The sequence below is a fragment of the Chelmon rostratus genome, chromosome 5, assembly GCF_017976325.1.
Source record: "Chelmon rostratus isolate fCheRos1 chromosome 5, fCheRos1.pri, whole genome shotgun sequence".
Taxonomy (NCBI): domain Eukaryota; kingdom Metazoa; phylum Chordata; class Actinopteri; order Chaetodontiformes; family Chaetodontidae; genus Chelmon; species Chelmon rostratus.
Genome location: NC_055662.1, coordinates 29,800,243 through 29,827,729, shown reverse-complemented (window position 1 = coordinate 29,827,729; position 27,487 = coordinate 29,800,243). Strand labels below are relative to the sequence as shown.

General features: G+C 46.6%; 3 protein-coding genes and 1 long non-coding RNA gene across 4 annotated transcripts in view; 3 read left to right on the top strand and 1 right to left on the bottom strand.

The window, feature by feature from the left end:
* Positions 1–8,341: 8,341 nt before the first annotated feature.
* LOC121607147 (kazal-type serine protease inhibitor domain-containing protein 1-like) lies at positions 8,342–13,100 on the top strand. The gene is made up of 4 exons (XM_041937839.1): positions 8,342–9,203; positions 11,509–11,669; positions 11,749–11,896; positions 12,835–13,100. Exons 1-4 carry the CDS (start codon positions 8,672–8,674, stop codon positions 12,918–12,920), a joined length of 927 nt encoding a protein of 308 aa, XP_041793773.1. The 5' UTR covers positions 8,342–8,671; the 3' UTR covers positions 12,921–13,100.
* Positions 13,101–15,872: 2,772 nt separating this feature from the next.
* On the bottom strand, positions 15,873–20,581 carry LOC121607076. Its single transcript, XR_006006858.1, has 3 exons — positions 20,474–20,581; positions 16,732–17,125; positions 15,873–15,992 (listed from the first exon to the last, which is right to left on the bottom strand). It is a non-coding gene; the product is annotated as an uncharacterized LOC121607076 (long non-coding RNA).
* Positions 16,347–25,406, top strand: ciz1b (cdkn1a interacting zinc finger protein 1b). Its single transcript, XM_041937748.1, has 14 exons — positions 16,347–16,399; positions 16,926–17,003; positions 20,463–20,550; positions 20,634–20,782; positions 21,670–21,755; positions 21,927–21,991; positions 22,131–22,271; positions 23,022–23,116; positions 23,219–23,312; positions 23,476–23,580; positions 23,749–23,919; positions 24,206–24,251; positions 24,648–24,769; positions 25,013–25,406. The coding sequence occupies exons 2-14, from the start codon at positions 16,975–16,977 to the stop codon at positions 25,058–25,060; spliced, it is 1,239 nt and encodes a 412-aa protein (XP_041793682.1). The 5' UTR covers positions 16,347–16,399; positions 16,926–16,974; the 3' UTR covers positions 25,061–25,406.
* A 715-nt stretch (positions 25,407–26,121) lies between these two features.
* Positions 26,122–27,487, top strand: part of surf4l (surfeit 4, like) — a 5,931-nt gene continuing 4,565 nt past the window's right edge. The window contains exon 1 of the mRNA XM_041936937.1: positions 26,122–26,303. Coding sequence (XP_041792871.1) covers positions 26,256–26,303 — 48 coding nt within the window. The 5' untranslated portion in view covers positions 26,122–26,255. The remainder of the gene's footprint in view (positions 26,304–27,487) is intronic.

The following is a 27,487-nucleotide window of genomic DNA, read 5'->3' as shown; positions in this document are numbered from 1 at the left end:
AGGAAATCAGTTTCAGGGGAACAACAACAAAAGATGCAGGAACAAAGAGACAGCGGGGGCTGTTTAGAGATACATCTAAGACAAAGTGAGACCTAATGGAATTTCTAAATACGTAATTCTGATGAACAGAGGTGAGTTTTTAGGGGTTTAATCAAAACCTGGAGATAAAGTTTGGGAATGAAAGTGAGTCATCTTGAATTTTCAGTCAAATGTGCTGCAGTCGTGGACTCCCGACATCCAGAATCTCAGAGAGAACAAGGACAGCGACTTTATGTATTGAATGAAAGTTTAAAAAAAGACATTACTTTATCTGTAACCTTCATTTCTGCTTTATTCAGATCTTAACTACATATTGTGTCTTGATTCAAATATTGAACTGTTACTGAATCGTATCGACTCATACGTGACATTTAATTCAAGAATCTTTTAGTTTTATTTTATTCTTGGAAATAAAATCATTTAAACTGTTATTTTTGTTGACAGATTTATTTTTAAGGAGAACTCTTGACAGTTTGGGTAAAGCTCACCTGTAGGAAGAGAAAAAGCTTCACAGGCTTGAAGAAAAATTGCTCCATCCATTTTCCATAGAAAAGGCCCAGTGGTGTCCAGGGTGGTGTCCAGGGTGGTGTAGTGACACGGATGAGACGTCTTCAGATCTGAAGACACACGTCCAACCGGAGCCACAAAGACCCAACAGGTTGATTCGGCAAAGATTCACTATGTTAATGGGTCACACACACATGATTTAAAGCCAGCGTATCCACGAGACACATCAGGACGTGGAGACAACCGGCGAGTTAGAACGACTGAAGAGAAACGCAAACTGATCGTAAACTGATGCGATCAGTTTGCTTCAGAAATTCTAAATATGTTTGCAGACAAAATTAATTGTTTAGACTGAATTAGAGCGAAAGATTCTGGTTCAGTCTCTGCAAGCGTGTTTCAATCCACCATTCAAACTGAAAAAAATCCTCCATCGATCAAACTGGCTCCAATAGTGGTTTTGTGACAGGTATCAGGGACTGTAACAGCATGACTTTCAACACAAAGAAGTTTCCTTCTGGCTCGTGCAAAGAACCAAACGTTACGTACGTCACTGAGCTCAGCAGGCGCTCGAGGAATGCTCTCAGATGTAGCATCGTTAGCTTGACTCTCTCGTGATTGCTGAGAACATTAAAAACACACACAGAGTTTCTGCAACACATCAGGTCAGCTTCCAGGTTATAAAGAGACTTTTTAAGGCAAACGTAAAATCTGACGTTCAGCCTCCAGAAATCAAAACACCTGCATGAATGATTGACAGGTAACACATGAGTTCGTGGTCAGCATAGAAAAGTACACAAGCTCCATCTACCCATCAGTTAGCATGTCTGTGGTATAACACTGATCGGACTGGATCTGTTTCTGACTGTCTGCTGTTAACAAGAACAAACTCGCTTTCATCGGACTTAAATGATTGATAGTGATGTCGTGGGAACGTTGTCTGTCTGTAATCGTTCCTGTTGTATTTGACAGCTGCCACAGACACAAAGAGAATTCCAGGCGAAAAATGAAAAATTAAAGATCCATTTCGGTTTTTATAGCATCCTTTGAGGGCCGTGCTGAATTATTGAACACACATATCACACAAACCTCTGTGTGTTCTTGAACTGCTTCTCTGTGGTGAGGATGAGGACGAGGATGGTGATGGTGGTGATGGTGTTGACCGAACAAGGGTCTGTATCCAGTCCCTACTTTCATCTTTGACTCTACCTCTTTACTTTCTACCCCCTACCCGAACCAGGGTTTGTATTCCCAACCCGCTTTTATTGGTGCAGTTGGTGAGAGGCAGGGGTAGATGATGGTAGTGCGGCAATCGGCAGTTACATGTGGCATCTAGGCCTGTGGTAGCATTGTAGCAGCTAACAATAGCTAAAGCGGTGGTAGTATGATAGCATCTTAGCAGTTAGCATTGGCAGCTAGCAGTTAGCATTAACAGTATAGGTGAATCTAGCTTTATTGTCTTCTTCTGTTCCTCTCAGCAGGTAGCGGTTAGCATGTAGCATTAGCTAAATGGTAGCATCGGAACTGTATTGCCTTCTTCTGTTCATCTTAGCGGTTAGCATTAGCATTAGCTAAATGGTAGCATCGGTACTGGCCACTACCTGGAGCATCTCTGGGTCAGTTGAACGCGGCAGTGCTGTTTGGATTGTGTAGGAGCAGTGTGAACTGACACTGGGGGGGGGGGGGGTGACTCTGGGACGCCGGAGTTCACCCCCTAGCCTCCTGGAGGTGTCGTGGGACTAAGTAGGCGAAACACCGTTGAAGGGAGGTATCCACCTGATGACCCCCAGAGACGTGTTAGGAATCACTGCTCTTTGGCAGGTATAGAGGCAGATTAGAGCTCCAAGGTTCTTCACTGAGAATGAATCCTCTTTTTGAGCACAAGTATCTTGTGTTTAGATTAACTGAGGGTCTGTTGACGGTTGGATGGTTGTTGTCCTCCAGTGAATGTCCAATGAGCAGAGGGAGGTTGTCATTGTAGCTTTGAGCTTGTTGGTTCTTTGCGTTCACTGATTGGCTGATCAGCTGCTTCCACGAAAACAGCAAACATGTTCACTTCCTGAAACATTGAGTCCACAGTGAAAACATTCAGAAAAATCAGTTTTCTAAACTGATGAAGTGTTTTAATGTCAAATCTGAACCTGCAAAGTACTCAAGTAAAGTACAAGCACCTCTAAATTGTACTTGAGTACAATGTTGTCATGTTTACAGCAACACAGTAACGTTCTCTTCAAGGTCCATGTAGTAGAAGTTCTGGAGCTTTTGATCACATGAACCTGATGATGATGATGATGATGATGATGATGTGTAAATTAGCAGTTGTTTGCTAACAGGTTCATCGTCAGCTTCAGGCTGATAATGTTAACGTTGAGCTCACAGTCAAATCAAACATCAGTTCCTGCAGGTTTAAATGGGACTCAGGAAACATGGTCCACACTTCATCTGGGATGCTTTTGACTCCTGACTTCAGAGCTTCTGGCTGCAGCTCTGTGTTCAGCAGGTGGAGTTTAGTTGTTGACTCTCAGTCTGAAGGTCGCTGCAGCTCCGCCCCTCCCCCCAACACATGACTGAGGAACTGATGGAAGACATTCATCCACCTCCACCAACTAACCAGTTCAGCGGTGAACCTTCAGCAGCGGGTGACCGTCTGTATCTGATATTGTGATCAATAATCAGCTTCTGATGATTGATTATTGATCATTCAGTTTGGTTGGATCTGACTTCTTCTGATCAGCTGATTTGATTGGCCGAGGCTGCTGTGAGAGGTGAGTCAAACACACGCATTGCACGCAGGAAATGGAGGGTAACACTGTTAGAAAACAAAAAAAAGAGTGTTAGAGTGAAGAAACACGTTCTTCTTTCTGTTGGTCAAGTTTGATTGGCGTTTCATCATAATCATCCAACACATGATGGGATGCTTCACTGGAGGACAGACAGACAGACAGACAGACAGACAGACAGACAGACAGACAGGCGGACTGTAGTTACATCATGTTTCCTCCTCCCCTCTCAGCGGTTGTCACGGAAACGCTGAAGACCACATGGCATTTTCAAAACTGAGCACAGATGAGGAGACTCAGCCTCTTCCTCGTCCTCCTTCTCGTCCTCCTCGTCCTCCTCCTCGTCCTCCTCCTTGTCCTCCTCGTCCTTCTCCTCGTCCTCCTTGTCCTCCTCCTCCTCCTGCTCCTCCTCCTCCACCTCCTCGTCCTCCTCGTCCTCCTGGCTGTTTGGAGAGTGTTTATGGTTCAGTTCGGGTGTTTCAGGTGTTTCAGTGATGCTTCAGTTGTCTCAGAGTCTCTGAGCGTCTGATGGATTCAGCCTCTGAGGAGGACCAGCTGTTTGTGTTGTTCTGTCGGAACAACAGGAACCGTCACAGCTCAGACTGTTCACACTGTGGCTGTAGCTGGTCTCAGAAACCACTTCTTCTAACAGCCTGAAAACACCTCAGAGGACTGGACCAGAGCTTCACCTTCTTCACAGCTGCAGGTCATCCAATCACCAGCCTTAAATGTCTGAGACCACCTGACATTCACCCGAACAAGCACCTGCAGGACCTCCAGGACCTGCACGACCTCCAGGACCTGCAGGACCTCGAGGAACTCTGGGACCTACAATGTACATTCTCACAGATTCTGCAGGACCACATCTTCATCTATGAACAGATCTGCTCTCAGACCACCTGGACTCAAATGTTTCTGTCTGCAGCTCCATCACTCCCCTCCTCCTCTTCCTCTCCTGCCAGCTGTGGTGTCCTCCCCTCTCCCTCGGCGTGTTGTCGTCTCCCCCTGCCTCTTTGTCCACATAACAAAGTTTTTTCTTCTTCTGCAGTGTTGTTTGCGTTTCACCTCCATGAAGACGTTGTTGTGAGGGACAGAATCTGAGCAGCGGAGGTGGACACATCCTGACTTTTAGTCCATCTTACATTTCCCATGATGCAGCTGGGCAGGTCTGCCATCAGGGCAGAAAGGTTTATAAACTACCTGGTGGTCAGATTTCATCTCACAGCTGGAATTTAAGCTCTGTGTGTTCAGTTATGACCACAACTGATCCAGGGTCAGTCACTCTGTGACCTGAGTCAACTCGGCTCTGTGTATTTCCTGGGAATTCTTTACTCGCCCAGGCTCCCTGACCCTGAACTGCACACCTGGCCGAGCAGCCACGTCTTTATACTCCACACCTGCACGCTGCATGTTAGGCTGATGACATCACGGTGACATCATCAGGGAGTTTAAAAGTGGAAAGTTCCATCAGAAGTGTTTGAATGAATTCAAAATAAAAGCTCCTGGATTGTGCCGCAGTCTGCTGAACTTTTGTTTTGGATTTTCACATTAAAAGTTTGATTTTGCAGCAGTGAAATATAGAAACTGACTTTTTTTTTTAAGTAATGGGCACGTTTATACAAACACACACACCGCAGTCATCAAACGATGACATCAATACACACATCAAAACTATGACAACAAACATTGAACCCTGTAGATACAAGCTTTCCACCTGACAGTGAACTGAACACGTCACTCTTTGGACGCCTTTAATGCATTTTACTGTTTCCTGTTTACTTTTACTGCAAGAAAGCTTAAAAGCAGGACTTTATTAAAGTCTGAGCTGTACGTGTGCATGAGTGTGTGCCTGCAGTCCACTGCTGAGGGCTAACATGACACACACACGCACACACACACACACTCACACACACTCACGCACGCACACAGGTGCATTAGCAGTGATGATGTCACATCCTCTTCTGGAAGTTTAACTCTGATTCTGGCTTTCAAAATAAAATGCACATGCTTCACTACATGCTGTGACTGGAAACCATGTTTGCTGCTGATATGATCGTTGATATGATTGTTGATATGATCGTTGATATGATCGTTCTGAGCCGTGCCTCCAGCAGAAGGTGGAGGAGTCACACAGTTTGTTGGTCACTGGTAGAAAAGACGTCGCGTGGTGTTCTGCACCTCGGTGGTCTCAGGCTACGGCTGAAGGTGCTCTGACCGGTCTCCGTCCATTAAACTGAAGAGGTTCCTCATCATCCTCCTCACCAGAGACTCCAGGTCAACTCCCAGGACAGACGCAGTTTACCGATTCTGTTAGCATCCGCTGCCTCCGCCCAGCACAGCGGGGCGTAGCTGCCAGTCGAGTGATCAAAACCTCTGCAGGGTGGTTCTGGAGACGTTAATGTCTGCTGAGAACATAAAGTCCATACAGGACACTTATTGTCCTGAAGTACGGTGCAGTTCAAGTTAAATACATGTTCAGTGTCGTCTTCAGACTGTAATAGATGTTCACATGGAGGTAAATACCAGGTTCACCTGAGAGCCGGTTCAGACTCGTCCTAACATGAAAACCGGCAGAAGAACTCACATTCACTGTGTTCCAGCATGTCTGTGTGCTGGCTGCATGTCTGACATGTTGTTACATCCATCAGGGAAAAGTACAACGCTGGGAACTAAATAACTCAGCGAGCAGACTGAAGTCTAACATCAGCAGCCACAAACCCTCCATTAAGGCTCTATTTCCATCAGCCAGACCAGCGTCGCTGCCAACGCTGGTTTATTTTCATTCAGACTTTGAAGTGGTGACGCTGTCAACATGACAAACCGGCACATTTACACAAAAACAAAGTTAAACCAGAGATGTTTAAAGTTTAAGTCTGAGTAAAAAGTAAAGCAGTAACTGTAAAGAGTTTATGAGGGCCAGAAAACAGGAGCAAGAGATTGTCTCCACTTCCTGAACCTGCAACACAGGACAGGACATGGTTTACCTGGGCTGAACAGCAGGGGCCCTGGACACTGGCTCATTTGAAATGAACTGCTTCACCTGGCAGGTGAACGACCAGGAGCCAGCGACAAACACTGCAGTCATGATGGACAGTTTCTGACAGACGGACAGGAAGTCACAGTCACTCCCTTCCTGTTAGATCCAAAAGACAAATCTACTCAGCTTCATCTCCAGCGGTTTTTGGATTATATTCTTCTTTAACACAGGACAGACATCATAAATCTGTGAGCATGTGATCATTTATGGTTCAACCACCACGAGAAGCTGATCATATCAGCTTGATATCAGTTAGAAATCAGCTGAAAACATGAGTCAATAATCAAATACACCCTCAGAAACTGCCAGAGAACCTCCTACAGAAGTCATAGAACTTCCTGCATGATCGACAAACTATCCCTTGATTTAAAATCTCAGGAGGAACCCACCCTCAGTAATTCCCTGTAGGGGCCCTGAAACCTACCAAAGGCACTGTTGAAACCCTCAAGGACCCTAAACACCAAGATTCCTTCTTCAAAGACCACTAGGACCTCTTGAAAGATATCTATGGCTTCCACAAGGACCCCTGGACAATTTCCTCTAAAAGCTTCTGAAGGATCAAACAAGCTCATTCAGGTACTTTTAAAACCCTTTCAAGGAAATGTGGAAGTGACCTGAAGACTCCTGAAACACCATGGAAGAAACTCCCACAGACCCCAGGGAACCTCCTTAAACATATTCAATGACTCCTTGATTCCTGATTTAAAGACCCCAAAGAATTATGTTAAGGGGACCCCAGAATCCTGGAGTCTCAGGACAATTAAACATTCTCAGGACCTCTTCACAGACCCCCAAAACCGCTTCGTCTTGGAAAACTTAGAGGACCACCTGAAATTGGCCTGAAACCTCCCGCAGGACCCTGGGAACCTTTTCCAGGTTTTAAACCCCTTCCAGTCCTGATAATGACTTGAACAGCTGTGAGCACTGAGGGGGAAGGGAGCATCAAACATCCAGCTACTGTCTGAGACCCTGAACACTCGTCAGGCGAGGCAGAACCACACCGGAAATAAGAATGCTGCGCCTTCAAAATAAATGCTAAAATATTTGAATACTTCTTCTTCAAACTTCACCTCTGTTTGTTCGGGGGTTACTGTGTGTAGATGATCCTGACTGCTCGCGGATTAAAGCTATTCAGCATTCAGCTGGATTTGACATTTGACAACTAACTGTCCATTAGCATATTGCTAGCCTGGAGAGCTGTTTTTCTCCCTCAATAACATTTAATAAATGAAATGATGTAAAATGGTGAATATAATGCAGGTGGGGAGTAAACAGAACAGCACAGAATAAACAGAATCAGAGCTCATGCTAGCCCAGCTGGCTAGCAAGTTGGTGGTTAATTAGCTTCAGCACTTCACCGACTGGCCAGCTAGTCGTCACTCTCTCACCCAAACTTTAGGACCAAATATATCACTTTTTCTAATCTCATCTTAGCGCAGTGATTAATTCTGCTGTACAACTTTCTGTTGTGAGTAACTCTGAACAGAGTACAACTTTGATTTAAAGCCACAACGTTCGTTCCCTTCACAGCGGGTCATCCAGCCTGAGCGTCTTCCAGGTCCTCATCCTGGGCTGGATTTGACTCTATGGTGGCACAACAGGAAACTGGGGATATAGATACACTTCATTGCTATCGATAAGACAACAGTCAGGGACTAAAACTGTCTCGTAAACTGTAAACACGGTTTATCTGTAGTGACTGATTCTGGTTCTATTGGATGGAATCAGGGTCGTATGAAAGATCTCAACCAGACCACAACCAACAGCCACAGAAAGAAATACTGTATGTCAGGACTGTTGTCACACTGAATTCATAAAATGTGGACCTGCTGGGAGACTCCTGTCCTACCGAAAAACACGTTTATTTTTATTTTTATTTATTTTGAAGGATTTGACCGGATGTGTAAAGTTTTATTATGACAGCCTTGACTGTCGTCTCGTACTGCGTGTGTGTGTGTGTGTGGTGAAGCAGCGCGAGCCTCTCAGCTGTTCAAACGTTCACACTGATCCAAACCGTTTCAGATAAACCGGTTCTGTCTGTTTGATAGAAGCTGGATTCTGTTTCCGGAACTTTGACTTTTCTTTAACTTTCTTCGGTTTCTTTCGTGTTTTCTCGTGTTTTCTGCTCTTTTTCTCGGTCGGTGTTTGGGTCGGACGGGAATGTGATTGTCGGGTTTTACACTCAGATTTGCGGCTCTGCTTCTGGGTTCTTCTGTCGCGTTGAACCGGAGAAAGACCCGGACCGACCCGGCTTCACCTGTCCGGTCCCGGTGACTGTGTCTGGAGCCAAGCAGGACCAGATCGGGTTAAAATGCCGGGGATGAGAGGACTAGTTCTCTTGAGTCTCTGTTTAAACCTCCACACATGCCGGTCCCGCCCCAACCCGCAGCTCGACCTCAACACCGACCCGCCGCTGGACTACGACTTGCTGGATGAGGAACTGGGAGGCGGCGGGGGTCGCATCGGGAACGGGACCGAGGGCTGCGGGACCTGTGAGCCGGACCTGTGCCCGGAGAACCGCGGCTGCCGGGCCGGCGTGGTGCTGGACTTGTGCGGTTGCTGTAAGGAGTGCGGAAACCTGGAGGGCCAAGCCTGCGACCCCGGGGACCGCAGCGTCTACTACGGGCTCTGCGGGACCGGGCTGCGGTGTCTGGCGGACCCGCGGCCCGCAGGAGGAGGTGGAGGGGGCGAGGAGGATGAAGAGGAGGAGGTGTGTGTGTGTGAGGAGCAGGAGGCGGTGTGTGGCACTGATGGAGTCACATACATGAACATGTGTCAGTTCAGAGAGGCCGCGTTCTCCAAACCAGAACTGAAGACCAGGGGAAGGGGGCCCTGCAAGACCGGTAGGACACCTGGCTGTGTACCTGTCCTCTCTGTCCGTCTGTCTGTCTGCACACCTGTCTGTCAATCTGTGTAACCTACCTGTCTGTCTGTCTGTCTGTCGCTGATCATCATGCAGGTGAAATATCAGCACATCTGATCAGTGTGTGTGTGCGCGTGCATGTGTGTGTGTGTGTCTGATGTAGTTTAATTAAATTAGATTAGACTGGGCTTTATTGATCTCACAATGAACACACTGTGGGGGGGGGGTGCAGATAAGAACAATAAATTACAACTGTGCATTTTTTTAACCACAAAAACAATTTTCAAAAATGTAAAAAAAAAAAAAAAAATAAAAAATAAAGAAATAAAGTAAATAAGGTATCTTATGTGCAGTAGAAAAATATGGACAGTGTGTTTTGTCCAGCAGTGGTGGATCTGGAGGTTTGGAGGTTATTGTTATAATAATATCTTCACATCAGAGGGGTACAGTCTGACGGAGGGACTGAATGTGGATCCAGGCTACATGGATCCACATTCAGTCCCTTAACATGAGTTATAATCAATAATAATAATGATTGATTATTGGCAGTAGTAGCTCAGAGCTGGCCTCGTCCTCCGGTCTCGTCCTCCGGCCTCGTCCTCCGGTCTCGTGCTCCGGCCTCGTCCTCCGCCTCGTCCTCCGGTCTCGTGGTCCGGTCTCGTCCTCCGGTCTCCAGTCTCGTCCTCCGGCCTCATGCTCCGGTCTCATCCTCCGGCCTCGTCCTCCGGCTCGTCCTCCGGTCTCGTGCTCCGGCCTGGTCCTCCGATCTCGTGGTCCGGTCTCGTCCTCCGGTCTCCAGTCTCGTCCTCCGGCCTCATGCTCCGGTCTCGTCCTCCGGTCTCATCCTCCACTGTGTTGGCAGTTGGAGTTTTTTCACTGTTCGCTGACGGTTTGTCGAGAACGAGCTAAACAAAAGGCAGATGGCAGATTTATGGTGAGGAACCAGTTTCATGTGTTTCTCTGCTGGTTTTTCCCTCCAGCTGAACAAACCCTTCGGTTCTCAGGATGTGAAGAAAAGCAGAGAGAGAAAACCTTCTGACATTTAAACCGTGAGCAGAAAGAAAGAACAAGTTTCCAAATACAACAGTGTGTCAGTATCTGAAGCTGTTTTCCAAAATAAATCCACATTTTACACGAGCGGACGAGTACAGAGAGCGGCAGGTGGACAGTCACTCGACTCCACCACCTCAGAGATCAGATGTTCTGGTTACTTCACTGCACTCAGATGTTGGTAGTAATGACCCCTCAGATTTATTCGATGACCCTTTAGAGGGGCCAGACCCCCCAGGATGGGAACCACTGGACTAAGTCAACCATCCTTCAGCTTATCTGTGATCAGGTCGTGGTGGCGGCAGAGGTTTTCCAGACATCCTCCTTCCAGCTCCTCCTGGAGGATCCTGAGGGGTTCCCAGACAGGTGAGATCTGTACCCCCAGGGCCTGAGAACGGCTAACGTGGGGGAGGCAGACGTTACACACAGCCGGCATCTTGTCCAGTTCTAATGTGCTCACATGCTTTCAGAGAACTGGGGGCAGTTCATCAGTCGGTGCCTCCGTCCCTCCACCGTATCTCCCAACAAATAAAAGTAATGTCGGCCGAATGTCGGCCCATAATGCATTGCAAGAGAGCGCCGTAGCTTCAGGTTCTGACTTTACAACCCCGTCGTCCGGCCGAGCCCAGAAAATCCACAATCAGCATGAGAAGGCTGCAGACCCCCGACAACGATCTGCATCGGTGCTGAATCTGAGATGCTTCTTAGAATCGAGAAATGTCCACACCGTCTGTCCCTGAGCCTGGACCTGATGAGGAGCCGTCTCTGCTTTGTGTCTCTGACAGTAGGGAGGTCTTCTGACTCCACATTCAGATCTACTTTGGCCTTTAGTTTCTTCTGTCCTGGTTCATCACATGGACTCAGAGACTGACAGGGGACAGTTAGTCTCAGCACCAGCTCACATAGGGGACTCTGTGTAGTCTGTCTGCTTTTTTTGCCTGTCTGTCTGTCTGTCTGTCTCACTGTTTGTCTGTCTCACTGTCTGTCTGTCTGTCTCACTGTCTGTCTGTCTGCCTGCCTGTCTGTCTGTCTCACTGTCTGTCTGTCTGTCTCACTGTCTCTCTGTCTGTCTCTCTCTCTGTCTTTCTCTCTGTCTGTCTGTCTCACTGTCTGTCTCTCTGTCTGTCTCTGTCTGTCTCACTGTCTCTCTGTCTGTCTGTCTGTCTCTCTGTCTGTCTGTCTGTCTGTCTGTCTCACTGTCTGTCTCTCTGTCTGTCTGTCTCTCTGTCTGTCAGCTCCCATCATTAAGGTTCCTCCTCACAGTCAGGTGAATGGGACCGGCAGCAGTCTGGTCTTCCTCTGTGAGGTCTTTGCGTTTCCGATGGCTCTGGTCGAGTGGAGGAAGGAGGGACGAGACGTCGTCCTGCCCGGGGACGACCCCCACATCTCGGTCCAGGTGCGGCTCACAGACCGGAGGCAAAACATTTAAAAACTCCACCTTCCAGGTGATTTACCGTGGTTTTCTGTCTCCGCAGTCTCGGGGCGGTCCTCTGAAATTTGAGCTCTCCAGTTGGCTGCAGATTGAGGGGGCGGGACCAGAGGACTCAGGAACCTATCGTTGCATTGCTCGAAACAACCTGGGGTCGGTGTCCGCCACTGCTGTACTGGGAGTACTGGGAGCAGGTGAGACAGAGAGATGACTACACCTGTTGATCAGCCATTTTTAGATTTAGTCTCAGTTTTAGACATATTTTAATCAACTTTCTACTTTTAGTTTATTTTTATTCAGTGAAGAAAACTCTGAAAACTTTAGTGTCGTCAAAGTGAAAGAAAACATGAATATTTGAGTCTAATTTTCGTCGATGAAAACACGTTTGAGTCATCGAGATTAGTTAACAAAAATCTTCGGTCAAAGCGTCAGAAAACTTCTTTCAAATAAGATTTGATGCTTTTGAGTTCAGGCTGAGAGTGAACATGAGAATCCTCAAACACGCCTCTGAGAAGTCAAAGAAAGTAGCATGAAAACAGTCAGAAGTACCTCAGATTGTTAATTGAGTACAGTTCTCGGCTGGATGTGCTTGTATGCAGCAGTGTGACACATGGTAACACATAACGTTACGTGTCTGCCTTTTGTAACCAGCTGAATATAAACTAAGAAGTAACGTCATTAAACGTGTCATCGCTAACGGCGGCTCAGTTTCGTCGGGGGTCCATCTCGACTCTTCAGGTTTCTGGTTTCCTTTCAGCTGTTTTCTCTGTGGACAGAAACGTTAGAAAAAGTCTGTTTTTATATTTGAAGCGAGTCTTGATGTTTTATTTCTGAGCAGGTGCTGCTGCTGACATCATGTATTTTTCCACTTAGAGCTAGTTAAGCTAGCAGCAGGCATTAGCCTTGCTAGCACTGCGAGAAACCTGCAGCCGCCCAATGACAGGAAGGAGATTTGAATGAAAACAAAGTTTTACTTATTTTTTATTTTATTTCATCAACAATATTGTCTTGAGATTTAGTCCCAGTTACTGTTTAATGAAGTCAGTTTCACCTTCGTCATGGAATCGAAGGTCGTTGGCGATACATTTGGTATGAAATTAACGGCACACCTGTCTGTCTCACTGTCTGTCAGAGGAGCTGTCGTCCTACCTGGCCAATAGTGTGTCAAAGATGAAGCAGTTGATGGATGCCACAGACTACGACCAGGACTTCTACTGACCTGAGTGCGATGTCACTTCCTGTCACCTGGCGTCCCTTCTGTCAAGCTGACATCAGCGCTGAGCAGCAGAGACATCGTTTGACACTCAGGTGATGGACAGTTCAGAGACTCTCTATTATTCTCAGTGTACCCTCACATTGTCGGACATCCCGCCGAGCTGCGGCTCCGAGGCTCAGCCGTCCGTGTCAAAATAACTTTATCGTACAAATAAATGTAAACGTGACAAACCAGTGTTTGTGTTCCTTCTCTGAGCTCCTTCATCACCTCATCACAAACGAACGAATGAAACGCTGAGACGCAGCCTCCCCCTCCTGAACCTGGATCAGCTCCTGCTGTGACGTCAACCCCGACACTCAGCAGCAGCCAATCAGATGCATGGAATCGCACATACATTACTGTGTGAGGAGAAGGCAGAGTGTTGAAGCTGTGGCTGTGTGTGTGTGTGTGTGCGTGTGTGTGTGCGTGCGTGCGTGTGTGCGTGCGTGCGTGCGTGCGTGCGTTGAACATGATGCTGCTTCATTGATGCTGCAGCAGTAAACAATTGAGCAGCAGTTTCTCTGAGCCTGATTGGCTCTCGCTGGACACTTTAAACCTCTGCTCAGCAGCAGCAGGTCTCGCTCACATTAGCCTCTTCCATAGAGAGGTGCTGGATCATCAGGTCGTTTAGTTTTGGTTTCATCAGCTTCATTGATAAATATAGCTGAGTATCATCTGCATCGCAATAGAAGGTTATGGAATGTTTCCTCATAATGTTTCCTAAAGGAAGCATATATAGGGTGAATAGGATTGGTCCAAGCACAGAGCCCTGCGGAACTCCATGACTGGCTTTAGTGTGCAGAGATTGAGGTTGTTCTTGGACTGCATTTACATGTTGACCTGATGGTGCTGGATTAAAAGTCAGAGGATCACCACAGTCGGTAGAGTTGATCCTCTAGAACAGGCATCTCAAACCGGTTCCATAAAGGGCCGTGTGGCTGCAAGTTTTCGTTCCAACCAAGGAGGAGCACACCAGGCCAACCAATCAACATCAAGGGATCACTTAGTTATCAGCTGAAAAGGGAGATCAGCTGATTAAATGAGTCCAGCCTGGTGTGCTCCTCCTTGGTTGGAATGAAAACCTGCAGCCACACGGCTCTTTATGGAATAGTTTGGACATGGCTGCTCTAGAACCATGAATCTCTACAGAATTTCAACCAAAGTGGTGGACCGGCAGACTTTGCCATCTTAGAGCCACCCTGAGCCACAGCTGAGATCCAGATATCCTGACCTCAGTCCAGGAACAGTGGATCCTACAAGACCCCCACAGTCCCCCACAGAGAATGAATCCACACTGACCCTCAGTCTGCTGGACTGAACTGACTCACAATCAAATCACATTGTGTAGAAAATAAACATGATCTGACAGCGGGACTTCCTGAAACCATCCGGACTGAGACAGACTCAGACCACAGGAAGTCAAAACTCCACTGAGACCAGCAGCAGACATGAAGTCCTCGGTCTGAGTTTCCATTCAGAGGAACTGAACAAACATGGTGAATCTATTAGCCAAAGGAAACGCAGCAGCTGAGCTCCTGCTGCTTTCAAACGGACGCATTTCAATGTGTTTTCCAGCTACTCAACGCGTCCCAGCTGAGTTTAAACTGTGGAAAATCTCTGTGTTATTGACAGTCTGGATCCAGATCACACACCAGATAAAAATCATCTGAGTGGGTTTCAGTTCACGGGACTGTTCGGCTGCTGTGGGCCTGAGAAGAAGTGAAGACTGAATGCTTGGTTCTCCTCCTGCTGTGACCTGTATTTCATGAGCAAGTCAGACTGAGATTAAAACCTGTTTTAGATAGACAGATCAGACTTTATTGATCTCACAATGGAGACATTCATTCTTACAGAAGATCTTCAGAACAGACGGGGCAGTGCAAACAGCAAATGGAGGTGCAAATAAGAACAAAAGGAGCAATAAATTACAACTGCAAAAAAAGCTAAAATAAGGTTTCCTATGTACAGTATGAAAGGAAAAGACGTAACACAGAGGGTCGGACAGGAGACAGACTGTCTCACACGGTGCCATAAACAGGCAGCATCACATCAAGCGTTGGTGTGTGAGCTGAGACAGCTGCAGCTAGCAGCCACAAACAACAGGTGGCGCTAATCCTCCAGTCGGTCCCATTAAACCACCACAGAAGAAGAGACACAACGACATGACTTCATGAACAGAGCTGCAGTCAAAGGTGAAACACTCTGTGGGTTTCATGTGTTCACGTGAGGAAGGTTACAGCCTCCTCATCATCGCTCTTCACTGAAGAGACGAGTGACGGTTAGTCTCCTAATTCATGATGTCATCGCTCGTTCACTCAGTCTGTCTCTGGCTCAGACAGGAAACCGTGCACACACGCTCAGAGTTTGTTTCTAATAACGAGCCGCTGTGCAAACAGCGTTCAGCCGTCCACTCACTTTTGGCCATGTGGTGGATTCAGCAGAACTTTTTCTTTACTGAGAAAACTTTTTCCACCCAGAATGAAAAACAGATTCTACTGAACTGTCTGAACGACAGACGCAAATCACTAACAGACACCCTGTGTGTGTGTGTGTGTGTGTGTGTGTGCGTGTGTGTGTGTGTGTGTGTGTGTGTGCTTTACAGTCAAAACAGATCAGGTAACAGCTGTTTATTTCAACCATAGCTGTGTGTTTAACATCCTCATTGAAAACACATTAGCAGCACAGACACAGTGTGTGTGTGTGTGTGTGTGTGTGTGTGTGTGTGTGTGTCTGTTCTGTCTTCTCATTGGCTTACAGACCTGAAGGACCCTGTTGGTTCAGTTACAGGCAGCAGTCACAGTTTCTGCTGATGAGGTAAAAATTCAACAAAAACAGAGTTTTAGTTGCAGTTTTTTAGGCCCCCCTTCACTTTGGGGCCCTGGTGCTCCGTCCCTGTGCTTCGTCTGTCTGAACCACGTCGTCACAGTGCTGCAGCTCCTCGTCTGCTGAGTGAATCCAGGAAATACCAGCAGACTCACTGCAACCTGGAAATAACTTCCAGACCTCATCAGCCAATCACAGCTCTCCCCTGAAGCCTGGAAACACACAACAGAACTGAATTATTTACTGGCTTATTTGACAGGGACCACAGGTAAACATTGTTTACATGTTTACAACAGTACTGCTGTACTTTTACTGCTTGAAGCTGGTAATACTGTTTAACTTTAACTTAGGTTGGATTTTGCAGGAATGTGGGACTTTACCTGTAATGGAGTATATTTATGTTAATGTACTGGAACTTTGACTTATTCAGCACTGACAGTGACACACAACAGGCTCATCGGTGTCTCAAGTGTTTCTTTGTACTAAGAAGAAGAAGAAGAGGAAGAAGGCCACAGTTCTTCCTCCCGACCAGCAGGGGGCGACAGCAGCCCAGAGCCAAACAGTGAGTCAGTCTGTTTACATGTCGCCGAGCTAAGCTAGCTTTAGCCATCGCTGAGCGGTAAGTGGAGCTAAATTAGACTGTAATGAAGTTAAATTTCATGTCGTTAGTCTGCTAAAAACTCTGATACGGCAGCAAAGACAGATAAAACACTGCAGTTAAGTCTATTTGTCTGGAGAAGTCGCTTTGTCCTGTTAACGTTAGCCGAACCACAGATTGTGCGAGATTTGTATTAAAAATTTCCAAATTAAACTTCTTTCTGCGTATCAGCTGAGTATCGTCCTTTATATTGAATGAATAAAGACATGACAGGAACCGACAGAAGCCAGGTTACAATTCGGGTTATATATTAAGCACCGAGCACTTTTAATAGGTTTACTTTAACCTTGTACCTTTTCCACGTCGCTTGTTTGTGTGAGTCAGGTCAGGATGTCCGCTGGTAGAAGTTAATCCTGTTTTCTTTTTTCTTTTTGACAGACATGCAGTTTAGGTAGTTTGTCTTTTATGGAGATTTAATCAAAAGAAAAGAAAATCTTCCTTTTTTCAAACGTTGTTTCTTTACTCTCTCTCTTTTCCATGAGTGCAGGTGAGTGTTGGTGCAGGGAGGTCAAAGGTCATCTGAGCCAGGCTTCAGCATGGTCAAACAGCCACGGAGAACAGACAGGTGAGGGGCGGTCACAGCGGCTGGGCACTGATTTATGAAGGGGGGGCAGGTCACCGGTTTATTAAGGGGGGCTGGTCACTGGTTTCTGCTGTTGTCCTCTTGTAGACGGTTCAGGTCAGACACTGACAGTAAAAAAAAAAACTTCCTGAGAAACTGATTGAAAGTCATAAATTTGACATTTTACAGTCAAAACAATTGATTAGCGGAGAAGCGATCAGCTGATTAATGGCGACTGAACTGATGGGCTAAAATATAAACATTACATTTATTTACTTTACAGATTCAGATAATTAATACAAAATGTAATAATCTAATAAATGATGATGTTTTAAGATTCAAGAGTCTTTATTGTCATTGCACATGTCAATGAAATTTTCATTGCAACCCCCATGTTAGATGGTAAGAAAGATAAGACTAGAAAGAGTGAATAAAATTAAGATAACTACAATAAAATAAAATAAACCAACATGCAATAAAAAAAAATATTCGTGAAGCAATTAAAAATATAACAGAATGAAAATATACTTAGGCAATAAAATATACTAAACAATAAACAATAAAATATGGAAGTGAAATGTGCAAACAGAATAAAATATACAAGCAGAATAAAATATAAAATATACACAGTGAAATGTTCCGACAGAATAAAATATGCCAATGAAACTGAAATGTGCTGATATACTAAAATGTATATAATTATAGTATATGTGTGTACATAAAAGTCAAGTACACAGAAGGTGCAGGTGGAGGTAGAGGTGTAGGTGTAGGTGTAGGTGTAAAGTGCGGTGTGCAGTGTTCACAGTTCACACAGTCTCTCACTGCAGTGGGGGGCTGCTGGGGGTGATAGCTCTAACAGCTCTGGGGAAGAAGCTGTCCCTCAGTCTGTTAGTGGTGGTGCGGATGTTCCTGTACCGCTTTCCTGATGGAAGCGGTACAAACAGTCTGTGGCCCGGGTGGCTGGGGTCCGTGGCGATGGATCTCGCCCTCTTTCTGACCCGACCTTCATATATAGAGTCTAGGTCAGGGAGGGGGCAGCCCACGATGCCCTGTGCAGTTTTAACCACCCGTGCCAGTTGTTTCCTCTCCTGTGCCGTGCAGCTGCCATACCACACTGTCACACTGAGGCAGAGGATGCTTTCAATTGTGGCCCTGTAGAAGTTAACGAGCAACCGAGAGGAGAGTCCAGCCCGTTTCAGTGTCCTGAGGAAGAAGAGCCTTTGTTGTGCCTTCTTCACCAGGCGGGAGGTGTTCATGGACCAGGAGAGGTCAGATGTGATGTGGAGGCCCAGGAACCTGATGTCGTCCACACGCTCCACCACTTCTCCGTCCATGAGGAGGGGGGCGTGATCCGTCTTCCTGGACCTCCTGAAGTCCACAATGACCTCCTTGGTTTTCCCTGTGTTCAGCACCAGGTTGTTGGCTGAACACCACTGGGTGAGCTGGTGTATCTCCTCTCTGTAGTGGGTCTCGTTGTTATCTGAGATGAGACCCACTACTGTAGTGTCGTCCGCAAACTTCACGACTGTGTTGGTGGGGTGGATGGCAGCACAGTCGTGAGTAAACAGGGTGAAGAGGGCTGGGCTGAGCACACAACCCTGTGGCGTGCCCGTGCTGAGGACCAGAGGGGATGATGTGATGTTCCCTATTCTCACCACCTGAGGCCTGTTGGTGAGGAAGTCTCTGATCCAGTGGCACAGAGACGCAGGCAGACCCACCGTGTGTAGCTTCAGCGCCAGCTTGTCTGGGATGACGGTGTTAAAAGCTGAGCTAAAGTCTACAAATAGCATCCTGACGTAGGTGTTGGGCTGCTGCAGGTGGGTCAGGGCTGTGTGCAGGGTGATGGAGACAGCATCCTCTGTGGACCGATTCCCTCTGTAAGCAAACTGAAGGCTGTCTAGGTCCGAGGGGATGAAGTCTCTGATGTACCTGAGAATAATCCGCTCAAAGCACTTCATGATTACCGGGGTCAGAGCAACAGGCCGGTAGTCATTCAGGCAGGTGATGGATGTCTTCTTCAGTACCGGAATGATGGTGGAGGACTTGAGGCACTCAGGAACCGTGGACAGCTGCAGGGACAGGTTGAAGATGTCCAGGAACACTCCTGCTAGCTGGTCAGCGCATGTCCTCAAAGTCTGGCCTGACACCTTATCCGGTCCTGCAGCTCTGCGGGTGTTGATCCTCCTCAGGGTGGATGACACCTGGTGCTGCTGCAGGACGAGGGGCTGGTGCTGCTCCTCCAGCCGGGGTAGGTGTGTGACTTCTCTGCTGCCTGATGTGTCGAAGCGAGCAAAGAAGCTGTTCAAGGTGTCAGGCAGGGCGGGGTCGTGGCTGGTGAGCTGAGTGTTCGGCTTGTAGTCCATTATGGTTCTGATGCCTCTCCACATGCTCTGTGGGTTGTTGTTCTTGAAGTGATCTTCAATTTTGTTTTTGTACTGGAGCTTGGCCTGCTTGATTCCTTTCTTCAGCTCTGCTCGAGCCCTGCTATAAGCCAGCCTGTCTCCAGATCTGTAGGCAGTATCCCGGGCTTTCAGCAGGGACCGCACTGTGCTGTCCAGCCATGGTTTCTGGTTGGGAAACACTGTGATGGTCTTGACAGGGAGGACAGCATCAGTGCAGAACTGAACATAAGACAATACAGATGATGTGTACTCCTCAAGGTCTGCCTCTTCTCTGAACACAGTCCAGTCTGTCAGTTCGAAGCAGTCCTGAAGTGCAGAGGAGGCCTCCTCAGTCCATATCTGTACTGTCCTGGTGGTCGGCTTTGTTCTGCAGGCCAGAGGCTTGTAGGCAGGAATGAGTTTCACGGAGATGTGGTCTGACATGCCCAGGTGTGGAGCTGCTACAGCCTTGTAAGCAGCAGGGATGTTGCAGTAAACTTGATCCAAAATGTTACTGTCTCTGGTAGGAAACTTTATGTACTTATGAAATTTGGGAAACACCGCCTTCAGTTCAACGTGATTAAAGTCCCCCGCCACAATCACGGCCGCCTCCGGGTTGTCGTTCATCTGCCCGCTGATCAGGCAGTACAGCTCCTCTAATGCTAACTTAGCATTAGCCCGCGGTGGGATGTAAGCGGCCACAATAACAATAGACGAGAGTTCTCTAACCAGCTTGAACGGTCGGCAGGTCGGCAGATTAAAGAACCTTTTTGTTTTTCTTTCGCTCCCTCAATGATCACATTAAAGCTCCACCTTCATCAGCTGCAGCATTAACACAATGAACACATGAATGGATCAATAATTAGAATCCAATAACATCATTTATGTTCATCTGAAATGAGCTGTTCGGCATAATGAGTACTTTGAAATATATTTTGATGTTAATACTTGTGTACTTTTGCTTAAATGCAGTACTTTTACTTGAAACAGAGTATTTCTATACAGTCCTTCTTCCACTGTAGGAACAGTTCATTGATACACTGAACATACCGCTCTTCACTCGTCTCTTTTCTCTCTGCAGGTGTTTTGTACCTGCTGTGATGAACGGGGTGACGCGGGTTCGATTCCCTGTCGGCCTCTCACAGCCGAGACAGCCTGTGACTCACCAGGTGGACTAAAGCAACTCGCCCTCGCTGCTGTTGGTCTGCTGTCACGGATCCAGCTCACTGTGTGGTTTTTGTTTCTTTGTCAGGTTTCAGGCAGGAAGTGGGCGGGTTCAGGGACAGGAAGCACTGACAACCGGCTGTGTTGTAGCTCCACCACCACAGAAGAAGAGAGAGGAGACCCAGGAGCTGACGGAGGTTCAGGAGAGACGGAGACAAAGAGGGCGAGACTGGACAGGTGGGTCAGAGCTGAGTTTGGAAGTTTACATGTCTGCATCCAGAAGCACAGAGCTGCCAGCGCCCTCTAGAGGCTGCAGCATTTATTATCTTTCTATTATCTTTGCTGTGCTTCAGATCTCGGCTGCCTCTGGATCAATAATTATTTTCATCATCAATCAGTCTGATAATTATTGTCTCAGATGCTCGACTCAATGTTTGGTCTAAAAACTGAAAATCACAGTTTAACGTTAGAAGAAAAGCTCTGATCTATAAGTAAAAATCCTGCATATAAAATTTTTCTAAAAGTAAAAGTACAGAACTGTTAGTATCAAACTACGTATTATGCAGGACAGCTCATTTCAGATATATACATATATATATAGCCCAAAATTATTCATAGACCCAGGCAAACTTTGACTTGATTGGAAATGACACAAGTGTCATGAAGATAATAAGACGATGTACAAATATTACTCAGCTTTTTTTTATATACATATATATGTATGTATGTATATACTGTATATATATATTTGTATGTATGTATATATATCTGTGTGTGTATATATGTATATAAAAAAATATATTTGTAATATTTTTTCCACAGTGATGCCTCTTGTACATCTTGTACACACACACATATATATATATATATATAGTATTATAATTATTAGTGTATTCGTGTGTTCATCACTTTAATGCTGTAAGGTGGAGCTCATTTTAATGACTTTATTTTCTGCTGAGTACAAGGAGGCATCAGCGGAATATGGAAATACTCAAGTAAAGTACCGTAAAGCAGTACTTGAGTAAATGTAGTTACTTGATGTCCAAAAATGTAACTGAAGTATTAACATCGTCGCCAAACCTCAGAGTGACGAGAAGAACTAACAAATCGATCTGTTTCCACAGAACTGAGGAGGCTGCTGGTCCGGCCAATAGAGAGCGAGTCCCGGGGTCATGTGGTCAACCAGGAAGTGAGAGCTGCTGCGCACAAGGTGTGTGTGTGTGTGTGTGTGTGTGTGCGTGTGTGTGTGTGTGTGAGAGCGCCTGCTTCACTAAGGATTCAGTCATCAATAAGAAATGTTCGGCAGTTTGGTTTGTGTCCCATCAGCTCAAAGCTGTTCAGTGTAGGTGCTGACCTTTGACCTCATTGTGTGTGTGGTCAGATGGTGGTCCTCCTCCAGACCAGCTGGGGTCAGCAGAGCGGAGTGAGGACAGCAGAGCAGCTGAGGTGATGAAATGTGATGTCATCTCAGTTTATGACCTCACCAATCAATATAAAGTTTGTAATAATATCGCGTGCGCGTGTGTGTGTGTGTGTGTGTGTGTGTGTGTGCGTGTGCATGCACATGTGTGTGTGTGTGTCTCAGCTGCAGAGTGTGGCGTCTCTGAAGGTCACCATCCAGCAGAGCAGTGAGAGCAGAGAGTTTGGACAGACAGACAGGACAGCTGACAGACAGACAGGTGGACTCCACTGTCACGTCTGTAACCTCACCTGTCGCTCTCTGCAGGTGAGAAACAACATGGACACACCTGAGTCTTCTCCAGTTCTGTGATACTGTAGTACTTCATCTCTGTTCTGCTGTACTGGAATCAGTTTACTCGTTAGCTGGAGGAGCTTCTCAGTACCAGAAAGTATTCAGAGCCTCTACTGAGGTAGAAGTACTAAAACCACACTGAAAATACTCCACTGCAAGTACAAGTCCTGCATCCAAAACATGACTGAAGTAAAAGTACCTGAGTACTATTAAAGTACTTCCAGTCAAAGTGTTGGTGTATCAGTAAACTGTTGCTGTCAGTGTTTCTCATATCTGACGTTTGTAAGATCATCATGTGTTTGTCCTGTGAGAACCTCGTATCTCAGAAAAACAGCCTGTTTTCAGCTTTGTGACGAAGCATTTTCATCTGATCCAAGAGGCTTTTAAACAGTTTATTTAGCTGAAGAAGACATGAAGGAAAACTTCATCCTTCAGTTTATCACAAACATTCAACACATCTGGAGATACGAGCTTTCCAAAGGACAGGAAGGGGATACAAAAATGAAGCTGTGGGTCATGTGACCCTTTTCCTCCATGTTGCCATGGTTCCTGAAGTGATGCTGCAAACAGGCTTCATATTAGTATTACCTGCAGAGCAGAGACTCACCTGTAGCTCTGATTTCTGACATCAGGAAGTCACATGACCTTTTCTTTAGGTTGTCCTCACTGACACCTGCTCACCTGCTCGTGTGGTCTGATCTCTGTGTGTGTTTGTGTGTTCAGGTGTTTCAGGAACACATGGTCGGATCAGAACACCTGAGGAAACTGAAGGACATCACACAGTCAATCTGCCTCAATACACACACACAGCAGGACAGGTATGAACACACACACACACACACACAGCAGGACAGGTATGAACACACACACACACACACGTGCACATGCGTCGTCCTGACAGTTCCACCTTTGTCCTCCAGGGGGCATTGGCCTGACACGCAGCGCTGGTGCGACACCTGTCAGACTCACTTCAGCGGCGATGTCATCATCCATCGACGGACGAAACAACACAAGGTGAGAAAAAGTGACATCACAAACATCACTGGTTGTGATTGGTCAGACGGTTTGTGAGGCGCCTGGCTGTGTCTGCATCACGTGGAGGACATGTGACACGTTGCTCCGGACACACCTGCAGCAGGTTTCTGACTCAGCTCTGTGTCCGTGCGTCTGTCTCCAGGTGTGTAAGCAGCTGTGTCGTCCCTTCTGTCCGGTCTGTAAACGTCACTTCAGGACCCCCAGGAAGTTTGTGGAGCACATGAAGTCTGCAGAGCACAAGCAGCAGGTCAGCAGGGGGGGTGCAACAGAGCCACAGCAGGCCCCACCTCCCGCTCTGAGGGTGGGGTCAACGGGGGCGTGTCATGTAGCATCATATCATGTGATGTGTGTGTCACATGACAGACTGAGGACACACACGCAGGACGAGTTTGATTCGCCGTCTGTCTCCTTCCAGGTGCACCTGCAGGAGGCTCAGGAGGACGAGCTGATCACAGTGGATGCTGTCGGCTGCTTTGAGGGAGAGGAGGAGCGGCATGAGGAGGAGGAGGAAGAAGAACTAGAAGTAGCTGATGAAGAGGAAGAGGGTGGCGCAGGCAAAGAAGGATCAGTGGAGGAATCGTTGGAGGTACGACCAAACGTTCAGGAGACTAATCAGCCTTTTTCACACATCCGGTCTGACAAATCACGTGACGCCAGACGTCGAGCTCTGAGCTGCAGCTTCCACTGGATCACTGGACCACTGGACCACTGGATCACTGGACCACTGGACCACTGGATCACTGAAACAATGTTGTTTTTACTCTGTCGTCATTCATTAGTGCACAAAAACATCAAACAAAGAGTTATTGTTCACTGAGCCTGTCAGAGGTCACATGATGCACGTGATAAAACTTTGTGTGTGTGTGTTGCAGGCAGCTGACACACACAGAGAGGGATATGACCCCAACATCACATATGGTAGGTTCCTGTGGTTGCTATGGTAACTGTCATGGTAGGTTCCAGTGGTTGCTATGGTAACTGTCATAGTAGGTTCCTGTGGTTGCTATGGTAACTGTCATGGTATGTTCCTGTGGTTGCTATGGTAACTGTCATGGTAGGTTCCAGTGGTTGCTATGGTAACTGTTATGGTAGGTTCCAGTGGTTGCTATGGTAACTGTTATGATATCTTCCTGTGGTGCTGAGATTTAAATCTGTTTTGTGATAAAGTCTCAGCCTGTTTATTTACACCACCATAATAAACCTGTCATAGAAACAAAGGCAGATATATCAATAATCAATAATAGAAACTGAAATTGAAAATATAATATAAATAATACAACAATCACAACAATAAATCTCTCTGTGTCTCTGCAGGAAGTAGTTTTGTGGTTCCTGTTTCTGGCTTTCTGTGTCAACTCTGTAACAAGTTCTTCTACAGAGAGACAACAGCACGACACACACACTGCAGGACACACACACACTACCTCAACCTGCAGGTAACGCACACACACACACGCACACACACACACACTCTACCTCAACCTGCAGGTAACGCACACACACGCGCACACACACACACACACACTACCTCAACCTGCAGGTAACGCACACACACGCACACGCATACACACACACACACACACTCTACCTCAACCTGCAGGTAACACACACACACACTCTTGCTCTCTCTCTCTCTCACACACACACACACAACCTGAGGATGCTGTTTTGTGTTGTAGAGTCGACAGACGAGATGTGAAGGTGAGGACACATCTGCTCTGACCTGACCCGCTCAGACCGTATCCCACAATGCATCTATGTATCCAGGTGACGGACTGATGAGGACGTCTTCCTGCTGTCTGATGTATTTTCATGTTCCACCTGTTCTCCACAGAACTTTAACATCACAGCTGACCTTTTCCACACAAACAATTAAAACATTAAAGTAAAACTGTACATTCAGTAGCTGTCCTGTTTTTCATTGGCTAATATTCAGATGATGTTTAGACCATCAGTGACATCTGGTGGCTGTTAGATGAACTGCAGCCTGAGCACAATCAGAGTTTTACAGTGTGTATTAGTTAAGACTTTATTCATCTGGCACTGGAGAAATTTACTCTTACAGAAGCTCTTCAGAACACACAAAGGGGGGGGGGGGGTGGTGGTGCAAATAGGCAACCACAAAAATAATTTTTAAAAAGTAATGGGTCAGTCTGCTGTTTTTCTGTGTTTTATCTCATCATTTGACATTAACACCATTATTATTGAGCTTGTGACTTCCTGCTGTGGCTTTTTGATCAGTTTGTCTTCTGTGCCACCACATTTAATTTTATTTCTTAAAAACGGATGAAAGTTCCTGACTTTTGTTCAGTGTTACAAACCAGTTTATGAAAACAGGAAGTATAAAATAGGACCATAAGAAAACCCGAGCTGCCCCTCGAAACACAGTTCATGTCAGTGTGTTAGAAACAGGCTGCAGCTAACAAGTTGTTTTTATCACCAATCAGTCTGCTGAATAAATAAATCCATCAGTTCTCTGCAGTTTCCTTCAGTCTGCACGTCTTTTGTCTGATCAGCAGTTTAAAACCTGAACAGATTTTATTGATCTGTGACAGAAAACCGAAAACTGACTCATGAGAGAAACTGGACGTGTGTGTGTGTGTGTGTGTGTGTGTGTGTGTGTTTTGTTTGTCCTCACAAACGGTCATAACTTTAATTCTTGATTTATTTGTTAAACTCGACTCATTAAAATGTGTCGTAGTTCTTCTCAGACACACTCAGTCCACGTGGCATGCTTCACCCTGTGCGTCCACAGGGGGCGCTGTGCTGCCTCCCCGCAGAGGATTGGAGGCAGCGGCGGAGCATCATCATCATCAGCACAGCCGACTGACGGCGGGCCGGATCGGGACTCTTCTCACCGGACTTGAATGTGAGCCTGGAGCCGTTTCTCCGGACTGAAGTGCCTTTACAGCGGAGGGAGAGATGGGACACGGAGACCTGATGAGCCGGGCGGAGGATGTAGCGGACCAGGTGAGCTCCTGTCCGCGGTTCAGACCCCGGCAGATGGCGGAGATCTTGCGCTGCTTGGGAAGCAGCGGAAGATCTGGTTTTGTGAAGCTCAGTTGGCGAGTGGAAGATATCACACATCATGACTGTCTGCAGTTAAACAGATCGATTATTGATCCGAACAGCACTTTGTTCATGTCAACATCAACTTCAGTTAACTTTGAGGCGCAGCCGCAGACGGTTCAGCTGGTCTGGCGGAGGCAGGTTTTGGGTGTAACATTGAAGTCTGTTGTGCAAGAAAAGCTCTACTCAAACACCAAATTTAGCTTCTCAGTCCGGTTACTTTTGTGCCGAAGTGAGGAGAGCTGCCTAGCGATGTGATCAGGGCCTTCGGTTGCCTTTTAGCAGCTATTATAGTCGGCGGATAAGGCGGAAACTTTAAATTCACGGATTTTTAAACGGAGTCTGGTGTCAGGCTCCCTGCCTGTTAAAGAACGGTACTAATCCTGATCATGAACCTGAACTCTTCAGTCGTTTATTATTGCCCACAGTGAGTCTCAGTAACTGAAGCGTTAAACTGACAGATTTCTCAACAGAGTTTGGTGTGAAGATTGTTGCGTCACAAAGACGGAAGTTACAGATTCTGAGTGTAACTTCACACAATGATCCAAAGCTGACGGGAAAGGGAACTTATTGGACATTTAATCCTAATTTCCGAGTTCAAAGCAGATTTGGATTCACTTTCATAACTCTGCAACAGGTATTACCGAGGCCGCGGCGGCAGACCAGCGGACATGAAGCCTTCGAGCTGCGGCTTCTTCTCTGGTTTCTGCCCGCCGACATGCTCGGTGTGATTCGGCGGAAATGAACTACAATTGTAGTTTTATTGGTTTTGTTGTAGCAGCTTCTGACAGGAAGCAGTTTGATGTGAGAGTCCTGACCTGCTGCCACATGCACAGCTGACTGATGATGATGATGATGATGATGATGATGATGTTTGCCTCCTGCTCTCAGTTCAACCTGCAGAATGATTCCTGAATGTTCTCATAGACGCTCGTCTGTGTGTTTCGTGGTGTTCTGAACCGTTGTTCAGTGTTTCAGTGCAGACCTTCAGGGCCAGGTTGAATCCTCACAGAGGTGAAGAAGAGGTGTTACTGTGGTATATCAGTGAGGAAGAGGAGCAAAGTGACGCTGAAGTCTCTGTGGTT

Excerpts from the sequence above, each read along its gene's own strand:
- LOC121607147 (XM_041937839.1), top strand. The coding sequence starts at position 8,672 with ATGCCGGGGATGAGAGGACTAGTTCTCTTGAGTCTCTGTTTAAACCTC. Across the intron at positions 9,204-11,508 it reads AAGGGGGCCCTGCAAGACCG|CTCCCATCATTAAGGTTCCT; the intron begins GTAGGACACCTG and ends TCTGTCTGTCAG. Across the intron at positions 11,670-11,748 it reads ACCCCCACATCTCGGTCCAG|TCTCGGGGCGGTCCTCTGAA; the intron begins GTGCGGCTCACA and ends CTGTCTCCGCAG.
- ciz1b (XM_041937748.1), top strand. The coding sequence starts at position 16,975 with ATGGTCAAACAGCCACGGAGAACAGACAG. Across the intron at positions 23,117-23,218 it reads ACACACACACAGCAGGACAG|GGGGCATTGGCCTGACACGC; the intron begins GTATGAACACAC and ends TTTGTCCTCCAG. Across the intron at positions 23,920-24,205 it reads CAGTGGAGGAATCGTTGGAG|GCAGCTGACACACACAGAGA; the intron begins GTACGACCAAAC and ends TGTGTGTTGCAG.